The 17501-nt window shown below is 41.9% G+C and overlaps 1 protein-coding gene across 3 annotated transcripts in view; it reads left to right on the top strand.

Annotated features, from left to right (window-relative positions):
* The first annotated feature begins 14930 nt into the window (after positions 1-14930).
* RNGTT (RNA guanylyltransferase and 5'-phosphatase) overlaps positions 14931-17501 on the top strand; it is a 173852-nt gene continuing 171281 nt past the window's right edge. For 2 of the 3 annotated variants that reach the window (XM_048298789.1, XM_048298790.1), the window contains exon 1: positions 14931-15143. In XM_048298789.1, coding sequence (XP_048154746.1) covers positions 15080-15143 — 64 coding nt within the window. In that variant the 5' untranslated portion in view covers positions 14931-15079. The remainder of the gene's footprint in view (positions 15144-17501) is intronic. The other variant, XM_048298788.1, reaches the window with a different exon arrangement.

Genomic DNA, 17501 nt, shown 5'->3' with positions numbered 1-17501 from the left:
TACACAAGATTTTTGGGTGCAATATGCAGCTTTTTGGTGGTACTTACTGCCATGAATGTGAGGAGCAGCATATGAGTTGAATCCAAGAGCAAACCTCTTAGCATTACAGATGCAACTATTTTGAAATGGTTTCAAACAGCATGGTTGTACTACCAGAAGACAAAAAATTGCAAAGCTTCCAAATTATCAACAGCTCTCCAGAGGAGTAAGATCAATTCTTCTAGCAAACTGTGTTAGCCAAAACTGAAAAGTGTGTTAAGACAGATACCTCTTGGAATAGGTGTCATCCAGCATAAGACAGGTTCTGGCTGTCAGATGCCACGCTACCTTGTCCTGATCAACTCTAGTGTGTACTCATGAAAAAAACAACTTTTAAAGAACAGCAGATCATGTTTACGATGCTGTCACAACCTGCTTTTATTGCCCGAAAATTACTTTGAGAAAGGAACATTCCTATAAAAATTATAAATTAGTCCAATTAGTACATTTTTGTGAGCATTGTCTGTACTTCTGGCATTGTCCCCACCCGCTCCCCATCCTGGAACCTCCTGCAATGCATGTAAGAGCACACAGGGAAAATTCATGACACTTCTCTTTTAGAAAGCTTAATGCAGTAATTGCATCAGATGCAGGAATTGAAACGCGACTGAATTTCCCATTTGCCCTTTCAGCTTGGTGCCTCAGGAAAGCTTTTGTCATTGTTGCTCTCTGTTGTTTGAAGCTCCAAAATTAGAGATGTGATCAATGGACTTGAGCCCTGAGCTTCCCCCTTAGCAGTCAAGATTCTTGTGCCCCCTGTTGCGACAGCAGTAATATTACTCTTATAAAAGGAAATATGATAAAGAATCAGAATTTGAAACCTTCTTGCAGTTCTGGTTCCTTTCTTCTATTTATACACATTAGAAGCCATACAACAAACAAAAGACTCATAACCTCTTCACCCAAAGACTCTTAATTGATCCTCCTCCCAAGTCTGAGAGAATGTGAATAGGTTGGCAGTTTCAAAAAAAGTAATAGTTATTGGCTGTCAAGGATAACATTCTTGAGATTACTCATGCAGTAGCGTTGAGTCCTGATGAGACTTAAAGAGAACGTGCGTTCAAAGAAAATACTACGTTTTTATTATAATATTGATAGGGTTGGAGATGGGGCAGTCTCATCTTGTGCAACATTTGCACAACTGGCAGCTATTGTTTGCTTAGCAGGGTTGGACTATCACATGCATTGGCCAGGATGCAGCAGCACTCATTAAGTGGGAGAACAGAAAAGCAGAGGTAAAATTATCTTGATTATTTTCCTAGATTACAGCCACAAAGTGCTGTCACTGTAATTGTTTCCAGAATTTGAGTTAACATTGCTGTGATTAATTATGAAGTACCTTTGTTGAAAGTAGATTTTTATCAGAGAAGGGTAATAATTTATGTCAGTATTTTTATTTTTATGAATGCTAATTAGAGAGGTAAGAATCTAAGAGTTTCATCCAACACTCTATTTCTTGTCTCAGGGTCACCAAGGATGTTTTTTCCTTGTTTTCTTTATAGACAATGCTGGAAAAATTCTCACCACTGAACTTGCTTGCAAGACAAAGAGCTATACCCAGTGAGTTGTTAGGAAGGGTTTCGTTAAGGACACTTTCTTTGCCTAGAAATACATGTAAATTAAGGGGAAAAAAATTCCACAAACTTGCCCAATCCTGGGTGTCTGGTTTGTCAGTGGGATCATTTTACTATACTCAGTAGCAGAAAATTCAAAAACTCCCAGGCTGAAATCTTAGATTTTTAATAAGTGAGCTTTCTTTTGATGACCTAATATCAGCAGTGAAGTTTACCAGCCATTTTCACTCTAATGAGATTTTTCTTGTCTGAACTTGAGCTGATGCCACTCAAGGAAATGCTAACCTGAAAATAAACTCCTTTAAAGTCAAAGTATCATTTGGCTTTGTTCCGCTTTCTGTTTTCACTGCCTATGCAATTTGTTTACTCAGTGGATTTTTTTTTTTTCCCAGACTGGGACTTTTCCAGTGACGTGTCCTCAGCTGGAAGGGGAGGGGAGTTTCTCGCCACTGAGCAACATTGTGATTTTCCATTTTCCAAAACTCTTCCTGCATGCCGTTTATAGTTGGTGATACCGATCTAGTTTGGTTTTGTTTCCCTCTTTAAAGAAAGAGATGTGCAACTACAAACCTTTCATCTCTCCTGCTCCGATGCCATCTGCTTTCTTTTGTCTGCTGAGAGGAACTGGAAAGTCACAACTGTGTCCCTACCCCCCTCCCTCCCCCACCCCGTTCACCATTTTCGACAGCCATCAGCTGTACCCCATTTCCCCTGGCAAAACCTTGTTCTGGACCTCATCAGTTTTCAGTGCTATTCTTTGATCCCACTTATCTCTTGTCTTCAGTTGCATGACTTACTGCATCTGTGTTATCGTGCTGGCAAGGCACCAGCCTTCTTATTAGCTCAGTTATGTCCTCTTTTAGCTGCCCTTGTTGTTTTTCATTCCTGTTTGCCTCCAATTCCAAATGGTTATCTGCAGGTCCTGGCCAAGGCTTCTGCTGCCTACCTGACCTATTCTCTTTTGACGTCATCCAGTTCTTTATCTTTCAAAATGTCACAGTAAATTACCTTACACTTTGTTTTTCTATAATTCTTTGCTGCTGTCTTCTGCAATGCTTCTTGTATCCAGAATAGCCACCACCAACTGTCTTGCTTTAAAATCAAACTCAGGCACTGGGAAGTCAGAAACTACATATATAGCAGATAATTGTACTAAACAGGAGGCATAATAGACAAATTAAACATCTGTATTTGGAGAGAGTGAGGTCTTATTCTTTGGTTCCGATCTATTTTAATAATATGCCAACAAATGCAAATACAAATTACAAACTACTTGCAAAATAATACTATTATAACTGTGAATGCTGTGATGTATCTGGTAAGAGAGGTGCAAATCAATCACCTGCTACTTACATAGGCTCCCGAGGATGGGGTTATACAATACCAAATAGTACGTGACATGGTGAGGTGATGCAGTATGTGCAAGACCCCAAAGCAAACCATATTGTTTTTCTTTTTAATAGTAGAAAGATTAAGTAAATACTGTAGTAAATCTACTGCTAAATGAAATTCTGGTCTCCCTGCCTTCATTTTGGCATGCATTCACACAGGGCTCTTGCTGACTTTACAAAGAGCTGGATATATTTTTGTGGAAGTTATGAAACCCAATGGGATGTGTTAAACTTACTACTTGCAACAAACCTTGGAAAGAAATAGTGGTAAAAAAAGATGGGACGGAATGTTTGGAGTACAGGATATGCCAAAGCAGTTCCTTTCTTTTGTTCACCAAGAATCATGTGTACATACTTTAGTATGGCAAATCAGTTCCTTTTTAACAAGATTATTCATATTTTCCACGCTGCACAGACAATGGAAAAATGCAAGTCATGACAAAAGGACTAATTCTACATAAGTGATAAAACATCTGTTTCAAAACAAGAGTTAATGTTGGGCTGTACTGGGTTGAATAGCTGTAAAAAGTCAAGCTTAAAAGTTGTTAAAATTCAGGTTTTAATAATGGTCAGCTTTGCAGATCCTAGTAAGTATGTACAATTTTTTTATTAAAATACCTATCAGCAATGATTGCAAAGACTTCAGTCCAACCAAATGCTAGGGTCTGTTTCTTACACTTTAACTGAACAGTGAGGTAACTGATTGAGACATTCAGCAAAGTAGGAGAACATGTTTCCCTTATGTGTTAATATAAACCAGAAAAATTGTGTAACTTGTTGATGACTACTGGGATTTACATAGCACTGTAGGAATTTTTGGTTGCAGCATTCATTCATCAGCATTTAAGGTTGTGAAATCACATGTGCTTGCTCTTTGTCCTTGATTATTTATGAGCTATGCTTCAAGATAAGGGTCAATACTTTGTCTCAGAAATGGTTCAGCTTGGCTAACAGACAAAACAAGACTGGGACAAAACTCTATTTGTTTCTCTACCAATCGATAAATGAGACTTTGAATTAAGTATCTTGCTGATATCCATTTGCACAACACCTGGGAAACAAAAGTTTCTGGGTTGAACGTAACATTGCATTACACATGCATGATACACATACAGCAGCATGACTTGTCACTTCTGCCTGCTAGATAACCTATCTTTAACAGTATGTATTACTTTTATGAAAAGGCAGCTGGATGATGCAAACACTGGGAGTCGTATCAAAGGGTTTCTCTGTTACACTGTTTTATGTGTTAGGCTTTTTTTTTTCTGATCCCTTTTCAGTTCTAAACAGTTCCCTCAGGGAATGCTCCTACTGAGCCCTTTTTTCCATTCCCAGCTTTCCTTCCTGGTTAGTGGATTCTTTTTTCTAGGTTGCACTGTTGTTCTAAACAACTTCTAAGAAAGTAAATTAACAAATGTACTTTGTTTATTCATCGTGTTGGCTCAGCCAGTGTGCTAGTAGGCTGAAATACCTGTATTTTGGCAACCTATTCAATAGCAGGTGTGATTGAAAGTGGGTTCTCACTGCAGAAGAGTTTTTGTGAGTTGCTGCAGAAGTGGCATGCCCTTAGGGCAGAAAGAGATCAGCGATCCCACGGGGAGATCTACAAGCCTGGCTCCAGGTTGCTTCTCTAGAAGGCAGAATAAAGAATAAATAGGCCAGGTGGTAGATTGCCTGTATGACCACAGATCGGCTGGGGTGGATCTGGGGGGTGGGCAAGTACTCACTGCACACCACCGTCTCCTTCAATGGCAGAAATTACTGTATCTCTAGGGTGATTAATGCTGTCAAAACTGGATACACATTTACTTATCAGACTTTTGGATGTTACGGTTCATGTAGAAGAAAATAGTATTTGACATTAAACAGAAGATGAATGTAATTGAACTATCCATTGTAGCCCTCGCCCCTGCAATTGCCAATTTTTGTACATGTAGTTTTGCCACCCAAAGGTAAAAAAAAGCTTCTTTATGGTGACAGTGGGTGTCAGTAACAGATGGAACAAAACATAGCTAGATCAGGAACAACAGGGGATATAACCACAGTTTGCTGACTGTGGTAATGTGAGAACTGTCCTGGCTTTAACTTCGTCTTTTCTATATTGCAAATCTGAAGAGACACAACAATAAAATTCCCCCCACATTTTTCTGGTAAAGTATAAATGACATGTTTGTTTCAAAATCTGGATTAATAATGTCAGTTCTAACTTTAATTAGTTCAGCTTCACACATAAAGCTGACCCAATTTCCTTGGTAGATCACAAACCTAAGAAAATCTGAGGCCCTGTTTTTGATATTTGATGGCAATGCCAGGCATGCGTTAAAGCAGCCCAAACAGCTCCTTTCCTGCCCAAGCCATGCCCACTTGTTCCTTTTCATCTACTGCATTTCCCTCTGAGTTTATCCAGACTGCTTGTGCAGCCACAAAACAGAGTGAGGAACTCCACCCAGATGAGCCAAGCAAGGAGGGAGTAGAAGACTTGTCTGGTTTTTGGCTGCATTGATTCCCCGCCATGTCCCACTGCACACAGTTGCTCAGCACAAGGGAGGAATTCTTGTGGAGAAGAAAGGGTGTTCCAGCTAGATGCACTCAGCTGAGATAAGGGAAATGCTCAGGGAGGGCTTGCAGCTGCTACCACTTACATCATGTTGACCCACAGCCTACAAAAGTGCATTGCTTGCGCTGGTGGTTGGGTTGGTCCCAGGAAAGAACCTCATAGTTAAGAAGCAGGGTTGCACTGAAACCAGCTATTAATGCCTTAGAATTTAATTTTATGCTGTTAGAGATATAAAAACTCTTTTCAGCCTGGCTGGAATTTCAGCTACCGTGTGGATGAAGAAGATTACCTAGCAACAGCTCTACCCGTTTCGAAGCTGATACAACTGCAGTACAGAGAAGAATAGAAAATAATGAAGTGGGTTGTTTTTCAGGACAAAATGTCTTGTCTTTTTGTTCTCCCTGTTGCCTCTGTGGTAATCAAACTTTGCATCTGAGACAAATAATCAAAACAGGCTTCCTATTTTAAAACAGCATAACCTTGTGTATGACCAGCACTGTGTACATGCTGTTTATACTCACTTGGGCATCTCTGTGTCATTCAATAATTCAATAATTCACATTTAATAAATCATTTTTAGTTCTGTTCACAACTCTTTGCTGTTGTGTAGCAACACATGCTGGCATGTTTTTCTTACTCTCCACGGTAGAGAATATGTATAGGTCGGGCCTGAGTTCACCGAGACTGATAAGTCTTTCACTGAGGTTTAGAAAGCCTAAAATGTGTGGTATAGTGAGTCTCTGAAAAAAGTCCAAATATATTTAAAAAATACAATATTGAACTCATTTTAGCAGATCTGACTCCCAGAAAGTAAAAGGACATGTGAAGATTTTTCTCCCAAAGGGGATTATTGAGAAGCTGTTTCTGCAGGGCTGACCTAGATACAGGACTTCACAAAGTGACTTTTCTGAAGAAGTGTTAACATTTTCCAGTAACACCCTGCACTCTTTCAGTGTATAAAGATTGCAAACCCAAAACTTTAAACTACTCAGAGATCTCGGAAATTCATTTCAGGCAAGTACAGAGTAATTTTCTTACCTCTTTCCCTTTCTGGAAGAGCTTAATCTCTCTGAGTAATTCCCTAAAAGTCCATCTGGACAATGACATTTTCATATCCATATTGAGTGAAGGTTTGAGTGTAAGGATAAGGGGTTTTTTGCATTAATCTTAACCTAGTTGCAGTAGGTAAAACCAGCAGTGGAAAGATGTGGCATAGACTCCAACTGTAGCTGCATGAACAGCAATGTACCATAGGCACTATGTTCTCTGAGGCCAAGTCTATTTCATCATGCCCATCACAAAATATCACTGTTCTGTGAACCCTAAAGCGGTGAGAATGTGAAAGGAGTATAGGAAGTTACAAACACATTCCAAACAGAAATAAAATTTTTTCCCTTTCTCTAAGGAATGCTTGGATGACAAGAATTTACGACTTACACAACGTCATTATTTAAAATGGCATTTACCAGTTTATTCTTAAAGTTTTCTAGATCAGTGGTGCTGCAGATGTAGGATACTCCTCCCTATACTTCGGAGTGAGGCTTTTTTGGGAACAAGTAGCATGTGTTCTTGTACAGCTTGTTCCACAATGCATACCAACAGAAAGCGAAACTAACCTCACAAGAGCAATGTTTGAGCATCTGATTATATATATAGCCATACATATATATTACCATAAGTTAATTGGTATAGAATATATATATTCAGATTTGATTTTTAAAAAGCCTGTGGGGCTGCTAGGCTGATGCCTCTGCTTCAGTCTGCATTCCCTTCCTTTGCCTTTGGCCAGTTTCTTGGGGTATTTTCAGGACTGCCAGCACCTCAAAAGAGACACTGTGGTCTTCATTTACTTTTGTACAGTATGTTACACATATTTTGTATAATAAGGTCTTAGAAATAAAATCAGGTCTGTATGTACTTTCTCAGGTACTGTATTATAGCTCCTACATGTATTATTCTTCACAGGCTATATATTCACATACAAAATCATAGTATATGTATCTATAGGTACAAAATTATGATGCAGGAAGTCCAAGAGAGTGCCTATGGGTAGTAATCTTTTCTTTGTGTGACTGATCACATGAGAAAGATTTCTGCCAGTATAGCAACCCAGATCTTAAATCATCATGCATGCAGGTTTATAGGCTGTAACACTGACCCTCTCTTTGCTATTTCAGGCTGTAGAGGAGTGGTAACTCTAACAGCTACTGCCTGCCCCAGTCTGCCTCCTGCGCTAACCAGGACCTCAGTTACTCCCTTAGTTTTAAACACAGCCTCCAGTCAGGGCAAGCTTTTTACTAACGTGTCCATATTCAGGCAGTAGAGAAACAAGAAAGTGTAGCAACAGAATGCTGCTCTACTTTGTGGAATCCAGTCACTCCCCAGCTCAGCTCCAAAGACTGTGAGTCATACTTTCCACTTAATTAAATTAGATGAGTTTCTCATATATCATGTCGTACTTTGCCCTACTGCTAGTCATCTGCCATCGTGACATTTTAATTGTTTGATTACTTCATCTGTACTCAAAGCACACTACTATCATATGGTTCATTTTATGCAGTAGAACATATATTCTTCAATGTTACATGTGGATATTTTTTACAGTGTAGATTTCCATTGAAAAATCATCCTTCATAGCTGATGCAAGTAAGGCCTCAGTTGTCTAGGTCAAACTGTAAGAACACTAGAGACACCAGTGTTAGTCTTCCAGGAATGACAGGCATCTTGCTTATAAGCTTGTTGTCCAGCTTCTTATCTCTGATACATCAAACACACCATCATTTCAGCTGTAAAGGATCAATAGCAAGGCATCTTGTTTTTCAGGCCTGCAAATCAGTGCTTGAAGTCACAGCTGTTGTCTCTCTTCAAGCACACCAACCCTCTGGACAGACACTTTCTTCCCAGATAGATCTGCTGAGTAAATCACCTACAAAGTAAATCATCTGCCATGTCTGCATGTCTTCGTCTAAGACTGGTAATGTCCCCCCTCACAGTGTGAGATGTACACGTCATCAGTGCAGCACACACGTGTTTGGTGGTGCAGACTGATAGCCTGGTGATTATGCCAAGCATGATACCCAGTCCAGGGACCTGAATTTAAAGCAGCTCTGTCCCAAGCTCCCTCTGTGCTCTCTGCCCATACAGAGATTCACTCCACTGATTGAACTAACGCTGTGATACCTTAAGAGGCTTGAGCTGAAAGGAAATTTCAAGATTTAAATACACTTGAAAGAAGGCTGTATATATAGCATCCATTAGTCTGTTAATTTTATTACTCTTAGAAAAAGGAGGGTGTAGTCTATATTCTACAGAATGTCTGGGTTGTCTTCTGTTTGAAATTTTAAGAACTGTATCATAACCGCGCACTAGGGAATGATTCCAGGAGTTGATTTTGCTATTTTTTGCTGTTCCCTATTTACTTTGGACAGGAAAAGTAACTGTACTTTAACTTCCATCATTCCAAGTTTGTGAGGTTGTGGTGCCCCCTAATGTCCCAAAGACTGGTAATTTTGTTGCTGACTTTCCCTCAAAGCTCTCTGTAGGAAAAACACTGTAAATGACATTTTATTTTCTCAAATATATTGCAGCACTCAAAGCTTTGTTTCGACATCCCTTTTTCATATTGTATACACATAAAGAATAAAATCACTTTCTTTTTAAATCTTATTTTCATTTTCAAACTTGAAAACAGTTTGTCTCAGAAGTTAGATACTTAAGTATTTCTTGACACCAAACAAATAGGAACTGATTAAAAAATGTTGAGTTCCTAGAATTTTCTTTTGATTTTTAAGAGTCAGTGCATACTCATACATTTTTAAATATAGAAGCCTACATATGTATTAGAGAACATAACCATAAGCAACCATAATATTAACTTCCACTGAAATCTAAAACTATGCTTTAATTTTACAATTTTTAATTGTTTTTTTTTCTTATGATACCATTAGAATATCAGTACTATTGGAATAAAACACAACTACAGTAACAAAGTTAAAATACCAGTACTCACCCATCCCCACACAAGATTCATGCATGCTGAAATCAGTCATAAAGGAACATTGCACTCGTCAGTCAGTTTGCCATACCATTAAACCAAATAAGCAAGGAATAAATAATTGAATTAGTAAATAAACCCCGTATTTTTCTATGTTCCATGTACTTACAAGCTTATGGCATCAAGTCTCTTTCCAGATGAACACCTACACCACAAAGTGGAAAAATAATATTATATGAATCATGTTTGCATAGTTAGCTTCTTTCACAATTACTTTCCCTTAACTAAATTCTTTTGCAATCTCAGTTTAGCAAGTAATCTGTTTGTTGGGGGCTTTTTGTTTGTTTTTTTAAGAAATGCATTTACATTTCTTAAAGATAAAGTCAGAAATGTCTGTTTCATAGAGCATCCCAAGGGATGTTTTTTTATTACATTCATTATTACTTTATGAACACATGGAAAATAATGCTTACTGAAGCAGAACAGTAATAGGGTCGTTGACCTGTATCACTATAGAAAAGGGCAATACCACGTGTTCTTCCTTCAGGCGAAGTACCTAATTTATCCATTTTCTGTAGAACAAGTAATTTACATTAATATTAGAAGTAGCTACATAATTTAATGACATTAAAAGTGTGAGATTATTCATCAGCAACAATATGTGCAAATGTTCATTATGTAATTCGGAAAAAGAGTTAAAATATGTGTCGGTGTGTGGTATTATTTTAATGGTTTAAAGTCAAGGAAGAACAAGAACTCAGCTCCCCAGTACCTAAACCAACACAGCTGAGATGAAGCCAAGTTAGCGATACCCATGGCACAGAGGATGAACTGCATCCTGGGAAAATGGCTTATTGATTGTAGTGTCTGCTCTGCCAGGAAAAGGATTAAAATTGGTGGCAGAAACCAGAGTAAGTACAAGTACAAGCATTTAAGTACCTCTAAGATAAAAGAAAATGGATATACAGTAAAGAGGAAATGTTACATCATAGACTATTAACACCGCAGTTGTTTTCTCAAGGCAATCCTTGAAATGACCACTACGGCCATCCCCACACTCCTTGTTCAGACACAGCCATGCCAGCTTTGGAAAGTCACAGGAAAACATGAGGGACTTGAATTCCTGTGGTGGTACACCAGAAGACTCAGATTAATTGTTAGTAACACCACAAAGGCAAGCAGGACATGCCTGTTCACAAAGAGTGTTTGATGTCACACACAAACATCACCTAATGCCTGCTTAAATAGTTTCGAAGTGTCTAATATGGCAAAGTCCATATATATGCATATACCACGTAACATCAGCTGTAGGCAATTATTTGCCCTGTGCACTGCTAAATAAAATATACTCTCTGTCCTGGTATAACCCTCCCATTTTAACAATATATTATATATATAAAACATGATATTTCTGATCTGCAGCTCTTACACTCGTTTAAAAGCCTATCAGAATCTTAAATCTAGATGATGAGAACAGATTACTACTTGTTCATGATACCATTTTGTACTAATCTTCCCTCTGCAAATGGTTTCATTCCTAATTTTGCCATACTGCTGACGTTCCTGTGCGTTGCTCCCAATTTACTGAAATCAGATACTGAGTATCTTGTGGTTGCTCTTTGCTTCTCACTCTTTCTGAACATGCCTTGCACTCCAGTTTCCCTTTCTTTTCTGGCCAGTCTTCGGCACCACCTGGTGTCTTACTTGTTGCTTGTTTGTTCTGTAAAGGAAAATCAGCACCTTATTTCAAACAGCATAAAGTAACAATATAATGGAAGTGCATTTAGCAGTTAATGAAAATAATATGATTAGTCTTTCACTGTAGCAAGACCTTCAATTTTAGCTAGGATGAGATGATTAGTGTCTGATGATAACAAAAGCCTTAGAAGACAAAATTCAGAAACTTCTAACATAGTATGAGAACCTAATGACTCAGTTATGCAAACTACCTAACTGATACCTCAATTACTATGAGAGGATATTCTAGGGAAGAAACCATGTCTAATAAAATCCAGTTATAAAACGCAGGAAGAAAATGTGTAATGAAGTTTGTAATAAATTCTAGACAGATGAAATTATTCCCATAGTTTTAAGGTATTCACAGAACCTAAGGGCTTCCTATTTTATCTGTTCACACAACTCCGGTTAGTTCTGCAAGCTGTGGCATCTACTGACTTGCAAAGGCAGCACACCTGGCTTATGGCAAAACAGAAAGTCCAGACAGAGCAGTACTGAAATGTAAGTAACTGGAAAATTAGGTACAAAAATAATCTATTGCTGTTGTTTCCTAATGCTTCACTGAAGCCACCTGTACTGGTTTTGGCTGAGGTAGTTAATTTTCATAGTAGTACCTTGTAGGGTGCTGCATTTTGCATTTGTGACCAAAACAGTATTGGGAACACTGGGATGTTTTAGCTAATGCTGGATAGGTCTTGCACAGCATCAAGACCTTTTCTGCTTCTCATGCTGCCCTGACAGTGAGCAGGCTGAGGGTGCACAAGAATTTGTCAGGAGACACAGCTAGAACAGCTTGTACAGCAGACCCCAACTGACTGAAGGGATATCCCAGACCATACAATGTTGCTCTCAGCAATAAAAAATGGGAGAAGGAGGAGGAAGGAGGAGACATTTGGAGTTACGGGCTTTTTCTTCCCAAGTCACCTTTGTGAATGATTGTCATAGGTTAGCAAGCATAGTCCCGGAAGGGACGTCCTTGCTAAGGGGTGCTTACAGTTTCCTCTGGGAACTGAAAGAACCTATCAGCTGGCCAGTTTGAATATGGACAATTCTCTAAGCCACTTAAAGTTGTGATCACCTCTGTGATCCACATTTAAGAATAGGCAAACTCCCCCTCCAAGCTCTCTCTCGTTTCCGGCGCTGGCACAGGTGGCTGCAGGGCCCGAGCAGGGCCCAGTGGGCCCGGCCAGGCCCTGCTTGGGCCAGGCCGGGCCGGGCCACGGCCATCCTGAAGCCATGGACCTGTTCCAGCCGTGGAACCCCCCCCACTGCCTTGCCGTGGGCAGCCGGAGCGGCTCGGCTCTCCCCCCTCTCCACTGCGATAAGAAAAATTCAACATTCCAGCTGCAAAGCTGCAAGGCCGAGGTGAGATTAACCCTTTTACTGCTGTGAAGAGCTGAAAACCTGAGGGAAGAGAGAGAGGAGATGCTTAAAGCTGAAATTCTGTTGTGAAGCTATGATATATCAGAGTATCCTGTTGTAATTTCATGAAGATATGGGGGGTGGAGTGTTCAACTCGTAAGCAAAAGCACCTGCGTTGAGATAGGCAGATGCTGACGCAGCTGTAATTTCATGAGAAGTTTGGACAGGGAGAGATGAACCAGATGAGGACTTTTGCTCCAAACGGGAAAGGAGAAAACCTCAGTCCCTAGAGATGCTCCCAGAGATAGTCCTAAAGATGAAGATGATGAAGACCCTTTGCTCCCAGGGAAGGAGAAGGGCCTCTGTTTTTGTTTCTGAACGGCTCAACCTTAAAATTGTACCCCAAAAAACTTCAAGACTGGACCCTCGAAAGCAGTTGCGGGAAAAGCTGCAAGTCGGGGGAAAGGACTCACACGCAGGCAGAGAGACTCCTCTTCCTGAATGGACTGAACAATATTTGGAAGTGGGCGGCTGTCTTGTTGTGATAATGTTTTCATAGCATGAGCAAGAAGAGACTTCTCTTTCTAAATGGACTGAACAAGGTTATTATGGAAGTGGTAAACAGACTGAACATCTTAAGGGTTGTCTTTTTACATTGTCAGTGGGAGAAGGGAGGAAGGTGGGGGGAGGAGGAGAGTTCTGAAGGTGGTATAATTTTTTTTCTTCTTTTAGGTCTGTTAATAAACTTCTTTATATTCTTTCAAGTTTGGTGCCTGTTTTGCATTTCTCCTAATTCTTATCTCACAGCAGATAAACAGTAATGAGTATTTTGGACCAAACCACTACACTAAATTGGTGTTTCTGCCCGGTTACAAACCGAACCCGCGACAATGATGAAGGCCAGCTTTCCTGGAAATGGCTAAATACCTGCCTGCCAATGGGAAATAGTAAATCAGTTCCTTATTTTTCCTTATATTTATCTCAACCCCTGAGCTTTCTCACTTTTACCCTTCTGATTCTCTCCCCCATCTCCCTACAGGGGGGAGAGAGCAAGTGGCTGTGTGGCCTTAGTTGCTACAGGAGTCAAACCAGCCCACAACTTAAATATTCCTTTCATATGGACAAACACTGCCAGGCCACAATTCTTCAAATGAGTCCATGTGACAGACCTCTTAAAGCCCCTGGAGAATTTTCACTGGCATTCTGTATGGAAACAAAGTTTTTGTTAAGCACACCTATCTGCATGCCATCTTCTTGGGTGTGCTTTTTCACAAAAGAAACAGAGGGCCCAGGTATCTCTGCTACACTAGCAAGCCTGTTACATCCAGATTAGAATAAGCTGCACTACTAGAAGGGTCCACCTATTTCCACCTCCACTTCTGGCTACAAGGGAACATACGGCAAAAACTGAAAGCAGAGGAATTATGTCTGTCCAAGCCTCCAGCTGTTCTCAGCTCAGGCCATTCCTACTTCAGTAGGCATGGATTACATTCTCTTTCAAGTTGCTGCTTAGTCTCCCCTAAGACCTGTGTAATCTGTGCATTTGCAGCAGCCTTTGCCAGCTGCTCCTGTGGCTGCACAGACAATGCTCCCACCTGCTTCTAACTGAGCTCCTGTTACTTTCCTGTAGTGGCTTCAAGGTGCTCCCTCAGAATCACAGAATCAAGTAGGTTGGAAAAATCTGAGATCAAGTCCAACCCATGATGAAACACCACCATTTCAACCAGACCATAGCACCAAGTGCCACGTTCAATCTTTCCTTAAAAACCTCCAGGGATGGTACCTCCATCACCTCCCTGGGCAGCCCATTCCAATGCCTAATCATCCTTGAGAAAAAATTCCTCCCAATGTCCAGCCTAAACCTCCCCTGATGCAGCTTATGACTATATCCTCTTGTGCTACTGCTGGTTGCCTCAGAGGCGAGGCGGAAAACCCAGCTGGCTACAGCCTCCTCTCAGGGAGTCGTAGACAGCGATAAGGTTCCCCCTGAGCCTCTTTTTCTCCAGGCTAAACATCCCCAGCTCCCTCAGGCGCTTCTTATAGGACCTGTGCTCCAGCCCCTTCACCAGCTTCGCGGCCCCTCTGTGGACAAAGAGGAGGAGCTTGTAGCAGTTCATGACCTTACCCCTTCCCTTCCCTTCCCTTCCCTTCCCTTCCCTTCCCTTCCCTTCCCTTCCCTCTCCTCTCCCGAGGCTGAGGAGCCCTAGTTTACGCTGCCCTCTTCCCGGCCGGGCACCACCCCTGGTCCCGGAGCCCCGGAAGCGGAAGCGGCTCCCGGCGCTCCGTGTGCGGCGGCGACCGAGGCGGAGCCGGGTCTGAATGGAGGCGCCGCGGGCGAGGGGCCGCTGAGCGCCCCGGGGCCACCCCGCACCCTGCGCCCCCTCCCTGCTTCCCTCCCTCCCCCCGGGGCCGCCCGGGCCCCGCCATGTCCTACAACAAGATCCCGCCGCGTTGGCTCCACTGCCCCAGGAGGGGACAGCCCGTGGCAGGTGAGCGCCCGGCCCAGGCCGGCCCTGCCCGGCCCCGGGGCGGCCGTGGGGCGGCAGCGGGCGCGGCCCCCTCCCTTGCGGCGCTCCGCTGCCCGCCGGTCCTGCTCCTCCTCAGCGCCGGGGGCCGCCGCGGCCTCTCGCTCTCGTCCCGGCCGGAGCTCTTTGTCCCGGGGCTACGGCTGTGCCATCCTCCCCCCTCTCCTCCCCCGTCCCCGTCCCCCCTCCGAGCTCCTGGCCGGTGTTTGTCCCGGAGCTGACTCCCGTAGGGCGGCTGTTCTCCTTAAAGCCCGGCCCGCAGCAGCGCTCTGCCTTCAGCGCCGGGCTCGCCCTCCCTTCGGCCGGTGCCCCCCTCTGACACGGTCCCATGCAGGGGTACAGGCCCTCTCCTGTCCTCTGGAGCCTTAGTGCTGGGCTCTCGCTTCGCACTGGTTCAGTTTCGGGCTAAAACTTTTCCTGTCTGTCACGTCTGATGAGAGAGGCGATTGCCAGGCATGCAGAAGGTGCCGTACTGGAGCTGCTAAGTTGATCAGAGTCTTGGAGCATCTCTCTTAAGAGGAAAAGCTAAGGGAGCTGAGTTTGTTCAGCCTCGAGAAGAGGCGACTGAGAGCGGACCTCATTAATGTGTGTAAATGTCTAAAGGGGGGTATCAGGAAGATGGATCCATGCTCTTCTCAGGGGTGCCCAGCAACAGGATAAGAGGCAGTGGGCAGAAACTGATGCACAGGAAGTTCCACCCGAAGAGAGAGATTGTGAGTCTAAAGCTTATGAGAGATTGTGGAGTCTCTCTTACTGGAGATATTCAAGAGCCATCTGGCTACAACCCTGTGCCATGTGGTTTAAGATGCCCTAATAGAGCAGGGAGGTTGGACCAGATGAGCCTCTGTGGTCCCCTCCACCCTGACCGATTCTGTGATATCAGTCCTCTATGCAGCCTCTGCCATGTTTGATTCATTTTCCTGAAGGCTCTGAACTCTTTATTTTTGTCGGTTTTTTACTCTGCTGACTGACAGTGCCCTTCCAGTCACCAGTGTGTTCCTGAGTTCTTTAGCTGGAAAATGAGTTAAAATGTTGTACTCCACTGTTACACTTGTATTTTAGGGTTTGTCAGTGGTTGCTGCCTTCTTGGATATTCTTGCCCATAATGCACTGTCTCGGTTGTTACTCAGTATCTAGTCTTCTGGCATCTAGTGGCAGTGAATTCTGTATCATCTAGACACACATTTTTGATTGTGTGTTAATTATCATACTGACTTCAGATGAGTCTTTCCTCTGCTGCCTGTTATGAGATAGAGTAAAAAAACATCTCTCTTTTCAGTTTTCTCAAGTTCTTTTCTTTATAATGCAAGCAATTCCAACCCCCAGTTGTTTTTTTTTTCTCCAGTATTGTCTAGTTTTCACTCCTTTCATATCCCTCTCTGTGATAATGTAAAGGTATGTTTTCAAAACACAGCACATGCTATTCAGCGTTCTATTTTAAGTGGCACTGTGCCATTATTTGCTTAATAGTTACAACTCCCATGTTTTCCATCCCACATTTCCACATCATCTTACTTTTTTTTGATGGCAGTTGGTTGTGGAATGAAAGACACTGATGACTTTATTTAGAACCTAATGAGACATCTCACTAGGTTTCACTAATCTTCAGTAATCATCAATGCATTATTTGGCATTTATCAGTATTTAACATCAGTTGTTAATTTTGTGGGTTACTGGTTTCCCTCAAGTTTCTTATACTTCTCTGAACTTGGCTCTATTAAATAACAGTGTTGTTGGATTGTTCCTGTCTGGTATCTCTTTCTTCTGATTGTGGCCACATGCATTACTTTGTATCTAATGAGAGAGATTTGACAGTCTAAGCCTTTGACCATGATTCTTTATTCTGTGTTTTTCTTCTCAGCAAGTTCTTGATCTCTGTTAGTTGTGGCTTTTGTTTGTCTGTCTTTTGAGCCATGGTTTCTCAGAAATAGCAACCTAGAGTAAGCAAGAATGAGGGTCATCAGCGTGTCATCTGCTGTGCCATCACTGCTTGTGTGTTTGTTTATTCAGGAACTGCAAGGTAATTCTTTTCCATTCCATGTGATCATGCAGAGGAAGTTAATGCACAGTAAAAAAACTGAAAGTGCTTGGCTCATTTCTTTGGGCGCTTTATCAGGATGTGTTCTCATTCACCTGGTTTTTTAGTGTTTTACTGTGTACAGCTTATCAGAAGTAATAGTATGCCATTGGTCTTCTTCCCTTTTTTGCTATTTTACATTCAAGGACATCTAGCAGTTTCAAGGGAGATAATTTTTAGGGTGTAATTGATGTTGGTACTATCTCCTAGATGTGTTGCATTCAAGTTTTAATTAGTGTTTAAAT

This window comes from Corvus hawaiiensis, chromosome 3 (assembly GCF_020740725.1).
Source record: "Corvus hawaiiensis isolate bCorHaw1 chromosome 3, bCorHaw1.pri.cur, whole genome shotgun sequence".
In the NCBI taxonomy this organism is placed as follows: Eukaryota; Metazoa; Chordata; class Aves; order Passeriformes; family Corvidae; genus Corvus; species Corvus hawaiiensis.
The sequence above is the reverse complement of the archived record's forward strand: the minus strand, read 5'-3'. Positions and strand labels throughout refer to the sequence as shown.